General features: G+C 43.4%; 1 protein-coding gene across 1 annotated transcript; it reads right to left on the reverse strand.

Annotated features, from left to right (window-relative positions):
* Nucleotides 1-1600: 1600 nt before the first annotated feature.
* On the reverse strand, nucleotides 1601-22011 carry rxfp2b (relaxin family peptide receptor 2b; the record flags this gene model as incomplete). Its single annotated transcript, XM_084460899.1, has 14 exons — nucleotides 1601-1812; nucleotides 3935-4153; nucleotides 4324-4734; nucleotides 6589-6818; nucleotides 7139-7210; nucleotides 7636-7707; nucleotides 7826-7897; nucleotides 7977-8048; nucleotides 9123-9194; nucleotides 17716-17790; nucleotides 18372-18390; nucleotides 20910-20960; nucleotides 21133-21210; nucleotides 21873-22011. The coding sequence occupies 14 exons, from the start codon at nucleotides 22009-22011 to the stop codon at nucleotides 1601-1603; spliced, it is 1794 nt and encodes a 597-aa protein (XP_084317025.1).
* Nucleotides 22012-22214: the final 203 nt, after the last annotated feature.

Raw genomic sequence — 22214 nt, forward strand, 5'->3', positions numbered from 1 at the left:
CATTTCAATGGGGAGCGCAGTTGGCAAACAAATCGTCATACCTCAGAAACTGTAAGTCCCACAGCTTAGATACTTACATTGTACGAATCAGCACAGTTGTGTGAACGTTTTGAACGTGGTGGCGAAACTCCGCCCCTCGGATCACACTGGGTAGAGGGCATTTTAGTGACCTCCAGGCAATCTCTGTGCACCCACCGGCTCAGACCTTGTGTCTCTAGCTCACTCAGAGGCTAAGTTGAGGGGTCCGTGGTGTGGTTAGTGGCATGACGGCGAGACTCCGCCCTCTCATGTCATAGCAGGTCATGGACAGTGTACCCCAATCCGGACCACCCACCTGCCTTCACCAGTGAAGACTGTGTGTCTCTAGCCCACTCAGGGGCAATCTCCATTCACCCACCTTTAAGATACCTTCCAGCTTTCCCCTGTGAACTGTCACCATAGCAACCACAGCGCAGCAGCACCAAAGCACAGAACACACAGAATTCGCAGACTCACTCGCCATACCTTTCAATGGGGAGCGCAGTTGCCGAACAAATAGTCATACAGCGAAAACTATAAGTGACACAGCTTAGATACTTACATTGTACTAATCAGGACAGTCGTGTGAACGTTTTGATGTATAATATGTGTATGAACTGTTAAAACTGTAGGCATAGCGACAAGTTAGAAAATGGGTAAAAATGCGAAATTAGCAGCTCAAAAGTTAGACTGGGTTGCCATACGTTTCAATGGGGAGCGCAGTTGCCAAACAAATCGTCATACCTCAGAAACTGTAAGTCACACAGCTTTGTACGAATCAGCACAGTTGTGGGAACGTTTTGATGTATAATATTTGTATGAGCTTTCAAAACTGTAGGAGTGCCAGCAGTTTACAAAATGTGTGAATATTTTCAAAGTAACAGCTGCCACCACTCTAAAAACATAATGATACTGAACATTCCACCAGCAGTTTCAATGGCACCAAAATTAATATTAAAAGTTAAATGACTAAAAAACTATTAAAAAAATCTAAAAAATCTGAACACATCCGTTAAAGAGCTAAACATCGTGAACATTTTAAAGTTTGAATGACGTTTCTAGCACAAAGTATGAAGAAGTTATAAAGGAGACAAAACTGGGGAGAACTAGAATAATAATAAAGAAAGAAATAGTGTGAATATCACAAGTTGGGCTAGCTTCTACAAGCTAGCCCACCTAATAATCCTTACGATTTCAATAGGGCCTCGCACCACCAGTGCTCGGGCCCTAAATACAGACCACACTTCATAAAAGATCACCCTTTGTGAGTGTAGTCTCCACGATCCAAAACGACGGTGTGCTGACAGGGTGTGCCGACAGGGTCAAAATGCTACATTAACAGAACTCCGAGCAGCAAAATGGACAAGAGATTTATATTGTCATGTTGAATTACCACTCAGAGTGCAATACAAGCAAATATCATAGCCATGAAATCCAGAAGCACTGCACCTCACTACAGCACAGTCTCTCATTGTAAATGCTTGTCTCTGAGACATATCATGAACCCATTTGTCATCACATCGGCATTCATTTCTGATGGGATTCATCGGTAGTCTGTTATGGATATCTTGGGAATGTAGGTCTAGTGACAGAAGCTCTTCCTGTTGCCGTCCATGTAAATGGCGGAGCTGATGATACTCTTTCTGTCCTTCTTGAGGGCGGCGTGTCTCTGCCGCTGGCACAGAAGGGCGTCCACCTGCTCTCTCCAGAAGCTGGTGGTCAGGGTGTAGAGCATGGGGTTCACGGCACTGTTGATGGGCAAAACCAAGATCACCACCCAGGATGTGATGGTTTCTGTGGGAAGTAAACAGAGAGGAGAGTGAGAATACCAGACCGGTGGTTATAATGGATGTGATGGTTTCTGTGGGAGGTGAGGAGAGTGAGAACACCAGACCGGTGGTTATAATGGATGTACAGTAGCTACAGCACAGATCATGAAAGTAACAATAAACTGGGCCGGATTAACCGCATTGGCAACTGGGCACGTGCCCAGGGGCACCAAGACACTAGGGGTACCAAGCAATAATAAGTAAATAAATAGATAAATAAATAAATTTTATATTATTATAGAAATATTTTAGTAAAAATGTAATTGTAATAATACAGTACATAACAGGTTTGTGACAAAAAAAAAAAAAATTTACGGTGTTTGGTCTGTGCCAGCAGGGCACCCAAGTATCCCTCCTCCCCCCACCTGTCCTAAGCATGCTTGCCCCATACCCCCTAGAACTATCCTTAGTTGTGTGTTTTGTGCTTTTCAGAAGTGTGTGTGCACTGTCCGCTCTCAATGGTTCTGAAATGATAGATAGATGATTGAAAAGCTTTGTGAACTGCTTCTCTGTGGTGCTGTTACAGTAGTTGGTTTACAGATAACAGTGATAGTTAATGTTGGATTGCTTTTTGTAATGTCAGATTTCATTGTTTGGTGTGCTATAATTGCAATGAAGATTACTGTTACAAGCTCAACCTGGACAAGACTGAGCTGCTGTTCCTCCCGGGGAAGGGCTGCCCACACCGCGACCTGGCCATCACCATTGAAGACACAGTAGCCTAATGACGCCAACTCGGACTCGGAAATAAATAATGTTTTGTATGTGCTCATGTTCTCCTTTTCCGTGTAGATTTTAGCAGATTACATTACAGTCATTTAGCAAACGATTTTATTCAAAGTGACTTACAATAATTGCATTTGACATAGGTAGTCAGTGTACTACTACTCGCCAGAACTCACAAGTGCATCTCTTTTCTAAATAAGTGACTAAGAGCATAATCTACTGTAACATCGTAGCAAAATATAAATACAATCGGTGCTTTAAGAGAGAGGATCCCTGTAGTATTTCTTGAAGAGATGAGTTTTGAGCCTGCAGCAAAAGGTGGGCAGCGACTCTGCTGTCCTGACGTCAGTGAGCAATTAATTCCACCACTATAGGGGCCCCGGAGTGATGGGGCAGCCAATTGCCCCGAGGTAGCAGAGTGTAGTGGTCGGGAGGGGCTGTAGGGCTTGACCATGGCCTGGAGGTAGGCTGTTCCTTTCATTGCCCTGTAGAATAGCACCAACGTTTTAAACTGAATACGAGCTGCTACAGGGAGCCAGTGTAGAGAACAGAGAAGCGAAGTTGTGTGGGAGAACATGGGGTGGTTGAACACCAGACGAGCAGCAGCTTTCTGGACGAGCGCCAGAGGTTTAATGGCATGGGGCTCTAGCAAGGAGGGAGTTGCAGTAGTCCAGGCAAGAGATAACAAGAGCCTGGATGAGCACCTGCACCGTTTCGTCAGTGAGGAAAGGGCGATTCCTCATGATGTTGAAGAGCAGGAATCTACAAGAACGGATGTAATATCTGCCGAGATGGTTGGTCATCCTATGTCACACCCAGATTTCTCGCAGTCCGAGTTGGTGCCACCACTGTGTCGTCAATGGTGATGGCCAGGTCCCAGTGCAGCCGTGGCCTGGGAGGAACAGCAGCTCAGTCTTGTCCAGGTTAAGCCTGAGGTGGTGTGTCGCCATTGGTCGCCATCCACTCCAAAATGTCAGCCAAGCACGCAGCCATGCGTGCCTCCACTGCATTATATTAAGAAGTTAAAGTTTAAACTTTGTTATGATTTAGTCAAATAATATACCTGCTGAGATGAGTAATGATATTTATTTAAGGTCAGCAAAAGATAAAACAATAACTAAGCACGAATTACTTTGCCAAGGTAGCCATGATATAAGTGAAATAATTCACTGGGAGCAGGTGAGTTACGGAAAATAACCACACTTAAGGAGGGATATTATTATACAACACAACAAAATAAAGGCAATTGAGAAAAACAGGGAAAAAGTTGGAAAGTTATTCCTTATTCAGTCCAATGACCAATTACTATGTACTATAAGTAATGATACACACAGTACAATACTGTACTACATGTGCGCTACCTGGGATATCCACTTCCAGCAGAGAGAGGATCTTGACCAGGAATATTGGGATCCAGCAGAGGGCGTTAGAGAACACAATGAAGAAGAAACGGTTGACAAGCGCAACGTCCTTGTGCAACCGGCTGCGCAGGTCAGTAGTGTTGATGCCCGTCTTATATATGGAATAGAACATGCTGGAGTAGGAGAGGACGATGATGAGGAAGGCCACCAGGTTGAGTCCTGCACGCACGCGCGCGCACACACACACACACACACACATACACACACACACACACACACACACACACACACACACACACACGAGAGACACACAATGACATAACACAGGCATTTAAAATTAAGTTTCAAAATACAGTACCACACGGACCTGCAGGGCACTGTGTTCTCACCCAGGAATATGCCTGTGGAATAGCCTTTGGCAGTGGACTTCTCCTGCAGGTCAGAGTGCAGGGGGAAGCAGACGCCATTGCTTCCGTAGTAATTACCAAAGAGGTCGTCATTAAGCAGCGGAACAGCAGCGATGAAGAGACCCAGCAGCCAGATGGAGACCAGGACGAAAAAGGTTTGTCCCTTCCCAGGCCTCAGGTGGCTGTAGGGAAAAACGATGACGAAGAACTTCTCCATGGTCAGGTAGGTGAGCAGCATCACGGACACCTCTGAGGAGAGCATGGCCAGGAAGCCAATGGTCCGACACTCGAGGCTCTCCATCCACAGATGGGCGTTCTTGTTGTACTCTCCACGGAACTTGAAATCACACCCCCCCACGAAGAAAAGGTACACTCCCATCAGGCAGTCTGCACCTGCGGTAGACCACACCACACAAGAGACAGATGACTTAACATGTACTATTGTTCTTTCTGAATTGTTTTGACAGGTGACAGATGCAGAATAATAGAACAATGAGACATTTTAAGAGTATGACTTTGAATTGCATTTGTAAGTTCATTCCATATCCCATTTGGTTACTGACAGTATAGGGTTATGAAATGCACTGATCTGTTGGCGTCTCTTTGGCATCAGAGAGGGAGAGAGGGAACAGCTGTGGTCGAGATCATGGGCCAGGACTGATTTCGGAAGGTATTGCTGATAAGAGTATGAATCCTGAAGAGATTAATGAGCAACAGTGGAAAACAACATTTATGTGATGGAGAAGCTGACTTACTCTTTTAGACTGAAACTGGATGAGTTTAAGAGAATCTTGGAGAATTGGATTGAGTTAATATCACCAATTAGACCAGCCTTTATTTGATAGTGCACAGACAGAAGAACCCCTTGGTTCATAGCTACAGCCTTTGTAAAGTTTTAGTTTATTATTTTTTGTGTTTAATTAATCTTGAAAATCTATTGAATGTTTAGAGATGGATGAATGAGTAAATATGTACACAATTGTAAAAGTGAGCATGGGTAAAGATGGTTGTGTGTATGGTTAGGCTAATATCTGTAAACAAATAGCCATTTTCTTTTATCATAGATACCCGACCTCTTTGTTAAGTGTTTATTAAGGGGGGGGGGGGGGGTTGAGCGGAGTGGAGATCCCAGAGTCAGTGAGAGGAAGGGAGCTTGTTGAAAGGGAACGTGCATAATGGGCGGGGGACAACATGTTTACATGTATACTTGATTTTGTTTTAGGTTTACAAAGTGGTGTAATAACAACCTGAACAACACTTGAAAACACATTATCCATGTCATCTGTCATTTGTATATCTAATGACGTTGGTTAATGTTGGTGGGCTCAGTTGGTAGAGTGGATCGTTCAATGATCGAAGGATCAGTGATTCGAATCCCAGCTCTGACTGTCCACATGTCGAAGTTTCCTAGAGCAAGACACCTAACCCCAAATTGCTCCCAATGAGCAGGTTAACACCTTGCATGGCAGCTACCGACATTGGTGTGTGAATGTGTGTGTGAAAGGGTGAATGAGAGGCCATTGTAAAGCGCTTTGAGTGCCGCTAAGGTGGAAAAGCGGTATATAAGTGCAGTCCATTTACCATTTATAATAAATAAATAAAAAAAGATACAAAATTTTTTTTTAAAAAAAGAAAAAAAAAGTATGCATCCCAAGGGTTACAGGGGCATACTGTATGTTGACAGAAGCACAGATCTCCTGTCTAGGAGTGTCACCACACAGTGACTGGACACCAACCTCCCAACGTTACCAGCATCAACGTTTAGCCATTTTGCCATTCAGGGGCGAAAAAGCAACTCATCTAGGGTGACTGCGTGCTCCTCCATGCACACAAACACAAGGGATTGTCACAACGACACCAAAGCAGGGAGTGTGTTGACAATTCATGGAACACCAAAAGCAACCTTTCTCACGACTGTTCTACGATAAAAAGAAAACATTATGCCCTGGTCAATTGTAAGAGAGTCATAACTCTGCAAAATACAGTTTTCCGTACTTTATTCTTTACCAAAATAACCTGCTGGCTATACTGAGATTATTCAGTGACAGCTAAATTGAACGATAGCATCTTAGAAGCACATCGTTAGTCTTTGGAAATAAAAACTGACAACAGAGACACGTGCCTGTGCACGATCATTCAGTATCAATCAAGACAGGATATCTTAAGTCGGCACACAACACAGTCTCCTATTCTGACCTGACCAAGCACACGCTCTGGCTTCTTGGTTTGCCTTGGGGTGGTACTTACAACAGAGCACCTTGATGCAAATGGCATGCAGGTTGTTTTCAGCCCGGATGACAGTGCGCATCCCGATGACAAAAAGGTTCCCAAAGCAGGTGATAAAGGCCATGACCCAGACAGATACACGTAAAAGCCTGTTCGCCAGAAGGTCCTCAAAGGATGATATTCCATCCGAGTTGGGCTTGCATTTCCGTACATGTGGAGCATAGAAGCAATACTGGAACTTCTTGAAATAACTATGAATAGAGAGAGAGAGAGAGAGAGAGAGAGAGAGAGAGAGAGAGAGAGAGAGAGAGAGAGAGAGAGAGAGAGAAAGAAAGAAAGAAAGAAAGAAAGAAAGAAAGAAAGAAAGAAAGAAAGAAAGAAAGAAAGAAAGAAAGAAAGAAAGAAAGAAAGAAAGAAAGAAAAAGAGAGAGAGAGAGAGAGAGAGAGAAAGAGAGAGAGAGCACCCCAAGATTACTCAAGCATGGATATAAAGATGTGGCCCCATGTTATTGGTTAGGATAAATAGACAGTACAGTAGGATGCATAATGTCAAATGGAATATGCTATCTACACATGTGAGAGGTTTTCCATAGGCCGGAACATCCGCTTCTGGATGTCTGGGATCTCAATGCCCTCCAGGACTCTGGGGACAAAAGACAGTTTATTATGAATTAGGACATCCCCATCTCTGTCTGTCTGAATCCAATTAGGGAAAGAAATCGCACACTCTGGCTCTTGATGCAAATTATTGAATAAACTGACCTTTTATTAATCCCCTTGCATCGAGAGCCAGAGTGTGAGGTGCATTTTCTTTTTTCTGAATCCAATATATGATAAATTCTCTAACTATTAGAATGCCCACACTGGCAAATTGGACGTTCGTTTATTGGTATGTTTGTATTTTATCAATCAATCAACAATCTGTTTGCCATCTACATGACAAACTGAACATTGTTAATTGATGTTATGAGACACACTGCAAGCATTTAATTTTTTTAGGCTTATCAGAAGATGCATGGATGTCCCTTGTGGGCACGGAATAATGACAGGAACATGCAGTGAACTCACAGAGACTTAAGATGGACAAGGTGATCAAATTGACCTGGGTGGATACGGTCCATAGGATTGTATGATATGTTTCTGTAATCAAAAACACGAACAGCTGACACTGTAAAAAAAGAAAGACAGACACAAACTACTGAGAAAAATAGCTCCTTAAAACATGATAAACTATGATCGACATTAACAGAAGACTCACAGGATATCCAGGGAATGTAAACCTTTGAAGATGTTGGAGGGCAGCTCTGTAATCCTGTTGATTGACAGGTCACTGGGAAAGGAAAAAGAACATGATTGAGTACCATGTTCCAACTTATATTTGCATCAGAAACGAGGGTTTGTTCACTTACAGGTCTCCCAATATGTGGAGAGGCTGGAATATTTTCTCTGGCAACCATTTAATTTGATTGGCACGCAATGATCTGAAGGAACAGGGATTAAAGTTATTGAATACATAATAACATTGGATTTGTCTACTTCAAGTTATCAGATCAAACAAGTTCATAAACAAGGTGTTTTGTCTGTAGAGAATTATAACACATTTAATAATGGCAAGATAGCTCATAAAGGTTTTATGACCCAGTATCTCAATATTTCTGGGACATCTCATAAGCAGCTTGGACACTTCGTCTCCGTGTTTTTGTAATGAGCTGTCTCTTCTGTCTAAGTGTCCCTTGATACATACTGTAATATTAAATGCATTGCTTGTTAAAGTCCTTCACCTGTGATGTTTTCACAAATGAATTCTAGCTACACTATGTCTGACCATGGGTACTAGACTACTCATACAGTCGGCTGTAACTCAGGAGGTAGGGCGGATTGTCCAATGACCGTAGGGTCGGCGGTTCGAATCCCGGCTCCTCCTGTCCACATGTTGAAGTGTCCTTGGGCCAAGACAATGAGCCGCAAATTGCTTCCAATGAGCAGGCTAGCACCTTGCATGGCAGCTGCCGTCATTGGTGTGTGTATGTGTGTGTGAATGGGTGAATGAGAGTTTAATATTATCGGGGCCGCCTGATGGGTCTGCGAGCCAATCGGGAGGTTTACAATTGGATCTGTAAACCCCTCACATTACAAGATCATCTGGGCTGAACATCGGTATGTCTCTTTGTAATGTCTTAATTTCTTATTGTCGTATTTCGTAGTGTCTATATTGTCTTAATGTCTTATTTTGTAAACGTCTCCTGTCATATTGTTGTAATGTCTTACTGTCTTATGTCTTAAGTCATGGCTTGATGTCTGAGAGTGCCAGGCACAGTGTATTTCATTGTATTTTATAAATACACGACAATAAAAGCCTTGAACTTGAACTTGAACTTGGTACCGATCAACATTCCAGACCAGATTTCTCCTCCGATTGTCAGAAGGGCTGAATCGGGGATAAATCAGCGAGATGCCAAATCTCTACCTGAACGTTGAATCATCTCTCTTGCACATAAGTACCTGCACATAACTGTGATGTGATAAAACTACATGTGTATAGTTTGTTTACTTACAGCACAGTGAGATTATCACACGTAAGAAACGTAGAGACGTTGAGTGTCTGGATGCTGCTGCTATCAAAGTCTCTGAGAGAGAGAAGAAGAGCAATGAACTCATGTATCCACTTTTATCAACTTGCAGAATTTCGATATGCAGAAATATTCTATAGACTCAGGTGTTATATTGTATGTACAGTATGTGTCTGACTGATGGATTGTGTAGCATACTACTTTAGTCTGAGAAAACAATGTTGAATACAGTCTGCATTTTTAGATATGGGCATGAAAACAGCATGGTGTCAGAAGAAATGTCCTATCAATTCCATGACTAGCTTTCTTTGACATGGTGTTGAATATCCCGTGAGAACAGAATTGCAAAGCACACAGCTACAGGGCTTTAAGAAAAGTGCTGTATATGTCACTGATATTATTTGTCCTTTAAAAGGAGTAGTAAAGGGAAAATGCATGTTTAGCCCTGTTTTAAGGTTACATATGATCATATACAATGGTTCAGATCAAAACGTTGACAAAACTAGCACTTTTGAGAAAGTCTGATAATTGCTCTACCACCGTTTAGGTCATACAATGGATGTGGGTGGGCACCTTGAAAAATCATTCAAAAACATGTTAACCTCTCGATTTCAAAGACAAGAAGCTCACCGAAGGGGTAATTGGTGAATGTTGGTGTTCTGACATCAAATTTGCTGCAAAGTATGAATCCTGTAGGGTTTTATTGATCATTTTATGAAATCCATTGACTTGTATTGAAGCGACCGTTGTAGATCAATCCGCAGAGGGGATTCAGGAAGCGGAACTACTTACGGTAGCTATTGTTATTGTTTATGTTGCTAGGCTACCTAGTTTGCGGAAGTTTACACACGTATGTGCTGCGACTAAATAGTGATATGCTAAATATTTTAAAAAGCCTTTCCAGATGAACTAGAATCGTACTTTATGGCAAATTATATGTCAGAATGCCAACTAACACCTCTGTGAGTTTCTTGTCTTTGAAATTGAGAGTATAACATGTTTTTTGAATGATTTTTCAAGGTGCCCACCCACATCCATTGTATGACCAAAACGGTGGTAGAGCAATTATCAGACTTTCTCAAAAGTGCTAGTTTTGTCAACGTTTTGATCTGAACCATTGTATATGATCATAAGAAACCTTAAAACAGGGCTAAACATGCATTTCCCCTTTACTGCTCCTTTAATGTTTTGTATCCCAGAGTTCCCAGGCTCTAGTCCACCATTTTACAGAAAATCATTAAGAATTTGATAAAGCCACTGAGAGGCAAGGTGCATATGCCTAAATAAAATAAATAAACTGCACACTCTTTCTCTCAGTAAAATCAAATCAAACCAAACTTCATTTGTATAGCGCATTTAAAACACAGAGGCAACACAATGTGCATTACAGAGAGCAAAGAGGGAGAGATTCAGTGCAAAGTGATTTAATAAACGGACAACGTTTCGGCCTTGTGGCCTTAGTCAGTCTTTTCTAGACTTTGTCAAAGTCTTCCCTGGACTCTGACAAAGGCCACAAGTTTGAAACGTTGTCTGTTTATTAAACACCTGAGTGCGAGCCAGAGTGTGTGGTTTCTTTCTTTTATTTAGTATATCACTGTCTTCCTGTCTGTCAAAGAATTGACCTTGAAATTCTGCTGTTGGTTTATAAAGCACCGAATGATTTAAGGCCAAAATATATTTCCGATCTGCTGCTACATTATGAACCATCCAGCTCTCAGGTTGTCTGGCACAGGCCTGCTTTCTGTCCCCAGAGTTAAAACAAAACATGGAGAAGCAGTGTTACATTTTTATGCTCCACATATCTGGAACAAACTTCAACTGCAACTCTCAGTTCTTTTAAAGCAATACTGAAGACTTTTCTTTTTGCCGCTGCTTTTTATTAAATCAAACAATTATTAATTCATACACTGCTCTAACTTTTATTCCTGTATTTTATTTTTCCTGCATTTTGTTTTAAATGCCCTTTTTTACATTTCATTTTATTTGACCTTTTGTGTTTCTTGCACTTTGTCTTGATGCTTTTGATGTCTCATGTAAAGTACTTTGAATGTCCCTGTTGCTGAAATGTGCTATACAAATAAACTTGCCTTGCCTTGCCTTACCTGTATCACCCGTTACAGACACCTCTCAAAGACTGTTCACAGTGTGCGTTTTGCTTTTTCTGAATCAGAGGTGCATATGCTTGTCAATCTGTGATCTGTGCCTCTGGTGTCTGGCCTGACCTTCAGGAAAGATACTTCTACCATTTTCTGAGGTGACTGTGGAGATGAGGCGTGAGCACACAAACACTTGTGAGCTTCTACCGCAGCATCGAGAGTATCCTGACTGGAGGCATCACAGCTTGGTACAGCAACACCACCGCCCACGACAGGCGCGCCATCCAGAGGGTGGTGAAGCCAGCACAGAAAATCATCAGTGTGGAGCTCCCAGCCATCGAGGATCCAACGCTGCCTGACACATCCTCGTCAATACAGCTTACCACATTGAAAAAAATTGGTGTCATACATGGGCAGGGAGTCTTTGTAAGAAATGTTTTATCTGACTAAAGGCAGCTCCATCTGCTGTGTGCCATGTGTGCCGTATGTCTGTATCCTGAGTATTTCCACAACCCTACAACCAAAACAAAATTATAAAACCCCAAATGCTATAAACATCAAGTAAACTGGAGACCATGAGAAACTATGCCAGAAATAATGACCATGATTCGTCCATAGGTGGCACTAGTGATTCAAAACACACATTACTGGCATTTCAACTCCATTTGATCAAAATTTATGAAACCAAGTCTACCCATGTCTTTCCTCAGGGGGAAAATTTGCCTGAAGAACCCCCCAAAAAGCTAATGCTAATATAACGCTTTCAAAGTCTCTCATGAATGCTTTGCCTGATTCCGACACCATTGCACAGGTGTACTCTTGAGTATTCTCCCAATCAAGAGTGACGAGGACAAGTTGTTTCAGTATAATTTGTGGCGTGAAAATGTTTGGTGGCTGTCTGTCAACAGTGTCTATCTGTATCCAGAATATCTCCACAACCCCACAACCATGCCACTGTAGGAAGTTGATATTCGGGCAAGTGTATTGCTCAGGACCCAAGGATGTGCATGCATTGCATGAAGCTGAGAACATTGACATTTTGGATCATTTTAACATATGTTACAAACTGGCTCAAGGATGTAACAAAAAGGGTGTTTTGCGTTCCAAATCGCATACTTCTACTTCTTACTACCAGTACCTACTACAGCTGCCCTTAGAAAGTACGTACTTTGCAAGCAGTAGGCATCCAATTGGGACATACTTCCTTGTCATAACATTGCGCCTTGAAATTTGCCCACATCCGTCGCTGTCCATAACGCGGCATTCGTCTACAGCTGTCACGACTCGCACATGTGACGCACATTTCTGCTGCGCACAGGATTGTGGGTCAGAATAGCCAGAAAAGCCTGCTGGCTTGCATACTGCAAAATACGACCGGATGTAGTAGGACATCCTGGTATTTTTGCCATACGGCATGTGGCATACTATGTATTGGTACATACTACATCCTGTTTTGGCATACTATATAGTAGGGTAGTATGCAATTCGGAACGCAGCCAGTGAGTTTCTTATAAGCCTGGAACACAGCTCAGGTGTGCTCCATTTCCTCTGATGACCTTCATAGCCCTGCCCACCAATCCTGCAAGAGAGAGACTGGTCAGCAAAGCAAAACAACAATGGGTGGGGGGAAAGGGTCGTCACACCCCCTCCCATAGGACAGGGACCCCAGGGTCACAGAGACCAATCCCCCTGAGAGAGTCAGGCCTCTCACTTTTTGGAGCCGGCCTCTCACATCTAACCAACGGCAATCTCCAAAAAACAACAAAGAACAGAAACCAATCAAAACACTAAGAAACAAAGAACTTCCCTCTGGTCATTGTCATTTGGACAAAATCCAGTGCTTTCTTGAGTCACCTCTCTAACTGCGAGCATCAACCACAGTAAACCTTCTTCCCAGTCATGGTCTAATTCTGTACAATAAGCACGCAGCAAGGACTTCAAGGTGGAATGGAAGTGCTCTAGTGCCCCATGGCTTTCTGCATGGTAAGCACTAGACACAGCATGTTTGACCCGGATCTGTTTCAAAATCTCTGCAAACATGTTGGAAGTAAAGTTAGAGCCCTCATCACTCTGCAACACCTTAGGAATGCCAAAAATAGATATAAACTGTGTTAACGCTTTCACCACAGATCTAGTAATGTTACGCAGGGGATTTGCTGCCGGGTACCGTGTAGACTGACACATGACGGTCAACAAATATGTGCTACCAGCTTTTGAACGTGGCAGAGGTCCCACACAGTCTATGATCAAATGTTCAAAAGGTTAACTGACTGCAGGAATCGGATACAGAGGGGCAGGCTTAATGGTCTGGTTAGGTTTACCAGTCAGTTGGCAGGTGTGGCAGGTCCTAATGTAGGCCGAAATGGTTTTCTTCAAGTGTGGCCAATAGAAATACCACAAAACCCGGTCGTAAGTCTTCCTAACCCCCAAGTGTCCCGCAACACCATCATGCGCCATCTGCAGCACAACATCTCTGAACTTAAGTGGCATCACAATCTGGCAAATGGCATCCCCAACAAATTGTTTACCCTGTGGCAGCCCTTTTCTCACCAACAGGCCTCCCTGGATGAAATACCCCTGAGCACTGCTCTCAATCTCATCAACAGGGAGAACCTGGTCAAACATCTCCTGCAAGGTGGGGTCATCCTGTTGTTCTTTCCCCAACTCACTGCGGGAGGCAGGCAAATGGAAATTAGTCACAGGAAAAAAAAAAAAATTAGTCACTCAACAACTGTCACCTTGCTACTCTCAGATTTCTTTGTGTCAGCAATGGCACGACACATAGCTTGTGTCACGGCACACGCTGGATACTCTTCTGTGTTACCCGAACACCGTTCTGGGCTACCCCCCTTCATGATAGACTGAGGGGAGGAAGTAACCACTAGAGAAGGTGGTATCTCAGGCCAGACACGCTTACCAGCCAAGGTGTTTCCCAAAATCACCTCCACTCCCCCAAAAGGCAAGGAGGAGCGAACTCCCATGCATACTTCACCTTGCACCAAATCTGAGGAGAGCAGCAGGTTATGAAGAGGGACTGAAAGAACTTGCATCCCCATCCCTCGGATCAATACACTCCGAAAAAGGCAGCACAGATTCCAAAATGAAAGAATCTAAGGCACCCGTGTCACGCAAGATGTTAACTGGTATTGTGATATCACTCCCCACCAATGATACAAAACCCTTTGTAATATACGGTGAAAAACCAGGATCACTCCCCAAACACTCAGGCCGTGCCTGCACTTCAAGGCCAGCAGTACACCCAGGGAGGGATGACAAATGAGCAGCTACCGCAGCCGGTTTGGTATGAGGCTGCACAGCAGCAACAGCAGCCACCCTGCCACTGACAACTGATGCAGCCAATGCAGCAGGCTTCACCTGCCGAGGGCCTGCATGGAGCTTCCCTTTTCCTTTAAGAACAGGGCAGTCGTTCTTCCAATGACCGGTCCCCAAACAGTAATTACATACCCGACTTGGGTTAGTCTTCCACCGGGAGGCTCTTGACTCTCTCACAGAATGTGGCAAGAGTCGGAGCCAGGACTAAAAGGCAGTGAGTTTCTTATAGGCCTGGAACACAGCTCAGGTGTGCTCCATTACCTCTGACGACCTTGCTAGCCCCGCCCACCAATCATGCAAGAGAGAGACTGGTCAGCAAAGCAAAACAACAATGGGTGGGGGGAAAGTGTTGTCACACATACAGTAATACTTGTGCTTGTGACTAAGTGAAAAAATCTCACTCCAAACTTTTGGTCAAACTTGGCAGCCCTGCAGACACATAGACACCAGACACACAGACAGAAGACTATGTCTTTGTCTTGGCTACAGCACTGTGAACATGTAATGATTTCCATGGAGGACTTTTTTGATATTTCAGTAAATAATGGACGACTGCCTTACGGTGCCGTATAGGTTACGTTGTGAAGTTTGACATTCTTTCTTGCTAATTAGCTTCAGACAGCAGACAGGGCTGGCTTCATAGTGAGATGTCTTCTGTGCAATTATTAATGGGTTCCCAACTGCACAGGCATGTGTTCAACGGCTATGTAACTATGTGTTGTGGGCAGTGGCATTCAAGTTATTTAGTGAACTAGCTAGCTAGCTACTTGGATTTGAATGCAGCAGGGAACTTCTGTTGTCGAGATTCCTTCAAGCACGTGTACATCATACTATAATGGGAGCAGGGCCGGACTGGGTGAATATTTCCTGCCCGGAAATGTAACCCCAGTCAGGCCACGAGCCGAGCCGACGCGGTGAGGTGTAACACCTTCAGTTTCGTGACTTGTTGACGGGGGGGGGGGGGGGGACGGGTGCTGCGCGATTTGTTGACGGGGGGCAGGCCAGTTGTCGCGCCAGGCCACCGGGAAAACCGGTGCTCCCGATGGCCAGTCCGCCCCTGAATGGGAGGGGGAATGCACTATATGATGGCAAATGGATTTTGAACAGGCACTTTGCATTATTTCATATTAACAAGTAATAAAAATGTGTCTGAGCTACAACAAACTTTGTATGGGTAGATCTGATTAAGCTCAATTTCACATGTAGCCTTTTACAATAGCAAACCTAAAGCTGTTAAGAATGTAGTGAAATCCGACATCTTGTTCTTTTGAGTTGATTCATTTCCCTATTATTCAATGGCAGGTCAACATAAATTTAAATCTTGCAATGGGAGAGGAAAAGTTATCCTAGGCCAGCGCAGGCTGGATGCCAAAAGAGTTGTATATAACACCAGCATCCAGCAACCTATCATTAGGTGTAACTTTCTCATTTAAGCAATCAACTGAGGTTAACTTGCATTTCCACCGGGCATATTTAATAATCATAAGGAGGTTTGTGAACATTTAGAGCAGATACCTACAGTATACTGGTCATACAGGTGCAGATAAACCCAGAGCTTATGAGAGACATATGGCTGTTAAAGTGACGTTTGATTGTTGAAGAAAGTTAACGATATCAGATCCTCTTTCCCCCCTCCCCCGGTCAACGCTCCGTGCACGAAACTCACCCCCCCACCCTCTCTCCCCTCCCTGCTCCCCCCCTCCTCTCCACGCCCCACCTTATCCCACTTTTCTCCCCTCTCCCCCAACGAGGCCCTCAACCTTGTAACATCTAACCGCCCCACCACGTGCTCCCTAGACCCTGTTCCCTCGACTCTCCTTCAGTCTGTTGCACCCGAACTCTTTCCCTTCCTAACCCACCTCATCAATGCATCTCTTGTATCAGGATGTTTTCCCTCTGCTTTCAAGACTGCCAGAGTCACCCCCCTCCTAAAGAAACTATCTCTCGACCCCTCTGATGTCAAAAACTACAGACCGGTTTCCCTTCTATCCTTTCTATCCAAAACACTTGAACGTGCTATCTTTAACCAACTGTCTTCGTAACTCCACCAGAACGACCTCCTAGATCCCCACCAATCCGGGTTCAAGGCTGGCCACTCGACAGAGACCGCCCTCCTTGCAGTAACGGAGTCACTCCATGCCACAAGAGCGAACTCTCTCTCCTCTGTCCTGATACTCCTAGACCTGTCAGCAGCATTTGATCCTCCTCTCCACCCTCGAGGAGAAAGGCATCGATGGCTCTGCACACTCCCTGTTTGCATCCTACCTGACGGGCCGCTCCTACCAGGTGACATGGAGAGGGTCAACGTCGGAACCGCGTAGTCTGACTACGGGGGTTCCACAAGGGTCTGTCCTGGGTCCTCTCCTGTTTTTCCTCACTAATGAAACGGCGCAGGTACTCATCCAGGCCCTGCTCATCTCCCGCCTGGACTACTGCAACTCCCTCCTCGCGGGGGCACCGGCGTCAGCCATTAAACCTCTGGAACTTGTCCAGAAAGCTGCTGCTCGTCTGGTGTTCAACCACCCCAAATTCTCCCACACAACTTCCCTCCTCCGTTCCCTACACTGGCTCCCTGTAGCGGCTCGCATCCAGTTTAAAACTCTGGCGCTAACCTACAGGGCAATGAAAGGAACAGCCCCCTCCTACCTCCAGGCCATGATCAAACCCTACACCCCCTCCCGACCGCTACGCTCTGCTACCTCAGGGCGACTGGTTGCCCCGTCACTCCGAGGCTCCTGCGGTCGATCGACACGGTCACGGCTCTTCTCTGTCCTGGCCCCGCAGTGGTGGAATGAGCTGCCCACTGATGTCAGGACAGCAGAGTCGCTGCCCATCTTTCGTCGCAGGCTCAAAACTCATCTCTTCAAGAAGTACTACAACAATCCTCCCACCTAAGCACTTATTGTATTATATTATATTGCACTGTACTTTAGATTGTGATTCTTGCACTTTGCCTTCAGCACTAGATTATGCTCTTAGTCACTTGTTTTAGAAAGAAGATGCACTTGTGAGTTCTGGCAAGTAGTAGTACATTGGCTCTTCCTACGTTAAATGCAATTATTGTTAGTCGCTTTGGATAAAAGCGTCTGCTAAATGACTGTAATGTAATGTAATGTAATGTAATGTAATGATTGAAAACAGGGACTTACAGCCAGCTGAGTGTGGGCATGTGGGAGCACAGTTTAGCCTCAGGCAAGTGTTCCACAGAAGTGTTCACCATGGACCTGCAAAGAGATTAACATCACAGTTAAATAACTGAACATTCTACCTGTAACCTGTCCTATCATGCTCCAGTTCCTCAGAAACATGCATCCTTTTAAATCCAATAGAAAATGTCATTCATTCATTGATTCATTCATTGATTCATTCATTCAAAGAGGACTGCCAGGGACAGTGCATCACACAGTAATTTGTGAGGTGCAGTGAACGCATGTGCGTTCTATCGAATCATGGATAATAGATTAAAGTAGATATATAGAGACGTTAATTTCATTGAAGGATTTCTTATACTCTGGGAGTTAGCGTATCAATTTTAATTGGGGCAGCACAGTGAACAGTATGACTGTACTGTACAGTAGATGTACTTACAAGAAATATAGTGACTCCAGCCCGATGAATATGTCTTGAGTGATTATATTTAATGGATTATTATCCAAGATTCTGAAATGAAACAGAGGATACAGTAGGATAGATATCAATGTGCAGATATAGCCCAGGTGGTAGCTTCTGCTGTAAGGTTGCTCCTAGACACATGAACAATCAGCTAACCCTCCCCAAACCATGAATTAGAAGGCCAAATGCAAACCTGACCCAGTTAAGGGCCACTGCAATGATAAATCACACAGGGAATGCTAGAGAAGAAAACATCAATTGTAAAACAATTTGTATTACTGTAGCAATTATAGTAGTCATTACACAATCAGCATGTACATTTTTCCTACACATTTACCCTTCCTCTTGTCCCCAGGGCCCCTTCTAGATTAGATATAGATCCACCATGCTAGCATATGCCGCAGTGCAGGCTTAGGTTTTGTTTAACAATGGTCAAACACTTAAAGCTACTGTATGTAACCTTCGGGCTACAAGCCAGCTATGACCTAGCAGCAAGAATACATTCCGTGTGCCAGGGTAAATTCAGTCTGCTTCACATGGTTTGTGGATTTGGGTAGACCCACACCTCCAAATAAGTTCATAAATGTCCTATAATACTCTGGTGTAATTCCCTGACACCAAATTAATATTGTAGCAGCAGAGCCAAACAGCAGCTGTGGTTTTCACAGAGCTCATTCGCTGATCACTTGATTTATCATGGCAAGATATACCTATTATCTATCCCTACATCAAAGCTGATAGACTGATACATTATGTCTGACATTCTTCTAATTCTTCACATGAATGTGCCTAATGGTAGCCTATCTATTACAGGAGCTCTATTAATCGACTAAACTTAATTTAATTTCATTTATTTATTTGCACCATTAAAAAAGAAACAGAACAATAAAAACAAAAACAAAATCAAAACAAAACTGAAATAGGTGCCGGAGAGGTTTGAAACCCTAAAGGGCTTATAATAGTACTTCACACATGTAACAAATAATAGCAAAACTCCTTGGTGCCCTTCACACAGAGACTGGCCTGTGTGTCGGCTCCACCAGCCATCTACTACCCTTTCTGGGGCAAGTTAAATCCCGCTATGAGGTAATGACCATTGAGTAGAAACCAGATCCAGCTGTGAATGGACAGTTGATTGCATACTCACAGCCAGTGTAATCTTTGGAGGTCCCTAAACACACCAGAAGGTAATGATGTAATACAATTCTAGTTGAGATATCTGCAAAAAAAAAGGACACATAAATGATGATTTTATTAACGGAGTCTTCAAAAAGATGGCAATACGACTGTGTGGCGGAGCGTAATGCCATGTAAATGCTTTGTTTTTGCCAGTTCAGTACAATATGTGAGCCTAAATCATGTGATACACACTGTAATTCAGACAAAAATAGAGAGTTGTCCAAGCTTTCTAAGCACATTGCTACGCAAGATCATAGCATCCATCATACAATGGATGTGGGTGGGCACCTTGAAAAATCAAAAATCGAGAGTTTAACATGTTTTTGAAAGATTTTTCAAGGTGCCCACCCACATCCATTGTACGTCCAAAATGGTGGTAGAGCAATTATGAGACTTTCTCAAAAGTGCTAGTTTTGTCAACGTTTTGATCTGAACCATTGTATATGATCATAAGTAACCTTAAAACAGGGCTAAACATGTATTTTCCCTGTACTACTCCTTTAATGCACTGAATACTGAAATTATGATTTTTTCACTGTTGTTGCAATGAGCATTTGCCCCTCAATGGCATGATAATCAGCTAAATGTAAAATGGACTCACAGTTTAAATAGTTTATATAATCCACTGAACGCTGATGGGGAAATAACCTCTATGTAGTTATCTGAAAGAAATCTGCAGATTTGCAGAACAACATACACAATGATCACAGGACTGCTTACATACTGTAGTTACACACTGAAAATCTGAATAGTTTCTACCACATATCTGCACTTACAACTACAGTATTATATTGAGTCTGATGCGATTCAGCTCCTGTGATAATTTAAAATCAGGCTGGATTTTGGCAATCTTCACACGCTGTGCTAGAGATAAACAGGGATTTGCATGTTTAGGGATACATTTCGACTAGACTGATCACACTAGCTAAATGAATGAATGAGTCCCTGTGACTGAGCCTCTTTCCAGGACCAGCAGACACACAGCCAGCTGCTCTCTTCTCACTCTTTCTTCCCTTGATAGACCACGGACTAAAGCTGGGTGCCAGTTAAGGGTATACTGCTCGGGCAGGATGCAAAATAGTGAGATATTCTCTATGAATATCCTTATTTCTTTGGCATTATGTACAGTAAATCACTGCTCTAAAATTAGAAGAGAAATGAGCATCGTATTTGTTTTATGTGACAAAACCCAGAAGCAGCTGGGTCCGTGAGCCATATTTCGTTACATTTCAAGGAAAGCTATTTGGATCAAGCATGTATGGAGTAGACATATGTCTTAAATTATACTCAGAGGAAGCTCTTTTTTTACTTATTGCATGAATACGTACAGTCTCTCAAGGTCAGAGTATCTGGAGAAGGCCCTGTCTTCGACATTTCTAATTTCATTACTCATGAGTGACCTGTTGAGACAGGCAAATGTAAACACATACATGTTAGTAGCTAGTACAGTATAAATCTATAAAATGTTGAATAAATACTGATTCAAAGTTTGCTCACAGAAAGGTAACGTTAGTTGACACCAGTGGGACAGCTTCCAAATGTAAGAGCTCACATTTGAGTTCGGTCTCAACACACTGGCAACCCTCGGGGTACAGCTGTGAATCTGAGAAGAAATAGGTTGTTTTACTACGACCAACAGAGACAAACACCAACTAAATCTATCTGGTCTATGACAAAAATAATCCTATGTAAATGAAAATGTTAATTTCCAACTCAATTGAAACAGGCTTGTACATGATGTGTCATTAAAAGGGTTTTTTGATTAGTTTACTTACAGCAGGAGCTGAGGGCCTGCTGAGGCTGCTCTCTCATTATGGTCCTGAAGAAGAAGGCTGCCCAGCCACTATTGTCCCCTGAAGGTTTATGGCCAAGAGAGAGAGAGAGAGAGAGAGAGAGAGAGAGAGAGAGAGAGAGAGAGAAAGAGAGAGAGAGAAAGAGCAAGGCTATACAATTATTCTCACGCCATTTCAACACATAAACGCAATACTCCCGTTAACTCAGGCTGTACATTTCAATACAGAGCCATATTAGTGGGAGTCACTGCACTCAGAGTCAGCGCAGGACTGATCAGAATAAGGGATGAGGGTCTGTATGGTTCTGTATTGGAATAAGGGACGAGAGTCTGTATGGTTCTGTATTGGAATAAGGGACGAGGGTCTGTATGGTTCTGTATTGGAATAAGGGACGAGAGTCTGTATGGTTCTGTATTGGAATAAGGGATGAGGGTCTGTATGGTTCTGTATTGGAATAAGGGATGAGGGTATGTATGGTTCTGTATTGGAATAAGGGATGAGGGTCTGCACTCAAAACTACTTTAATACACAAACTTTATTTCATACACACGTGACAGACCTCCTGTCTGGTCATGTATGAAATAAAGAGCATATTGAAGTAGTTTTGAGTGCGGACCCTCATCTCTTATTCCAATACAGAGCCATGGAAATAACCTGGGGACATACTGTACAACTGCTTGAGTGAAGACCATGGTACGTTGATGTAATGAAACAGCACTAACCACAGTTCTCCTCGTCCGCCCTGTTCGGGCAGTCCTGCTGGCCGTTGCAGTGGAGCACCTGTGGAAGACACACACTCAGGTTCCCACATTGGAACTGACCCAGCGGGCAGTCCACCAACGACGGCCAGACAGCAGCCATTTCCGCATCTTAAAAAGAAAAAGTAAGGTAATTTGCACTGCAGCAACTTTCAAGTAAATACTTTCAACATGCCTGTCATATCAGCCACCTCAAGTAGACTGGGCTGACCTTATCTGTGAGCTCAACCATTATGCCTTTTGCCACAATTAATTTGTGTCCTTTATTGCCACTGTAATCCTACACTACTCTCACCTTACCCTACA

This window comes from Borostomias antarcticus, assembly GCF_949987555.1.
Source record: "Borostomias antarcticus genome assembly, chromosome: 1".
In the NCBI taxonomy this organism is placed as follows: Eukaryota; Metazoa; Chordata; class Actinopteri; order Stomiiformes; family Stomiidae; genus Borostomias; species Borostomias antarcticus.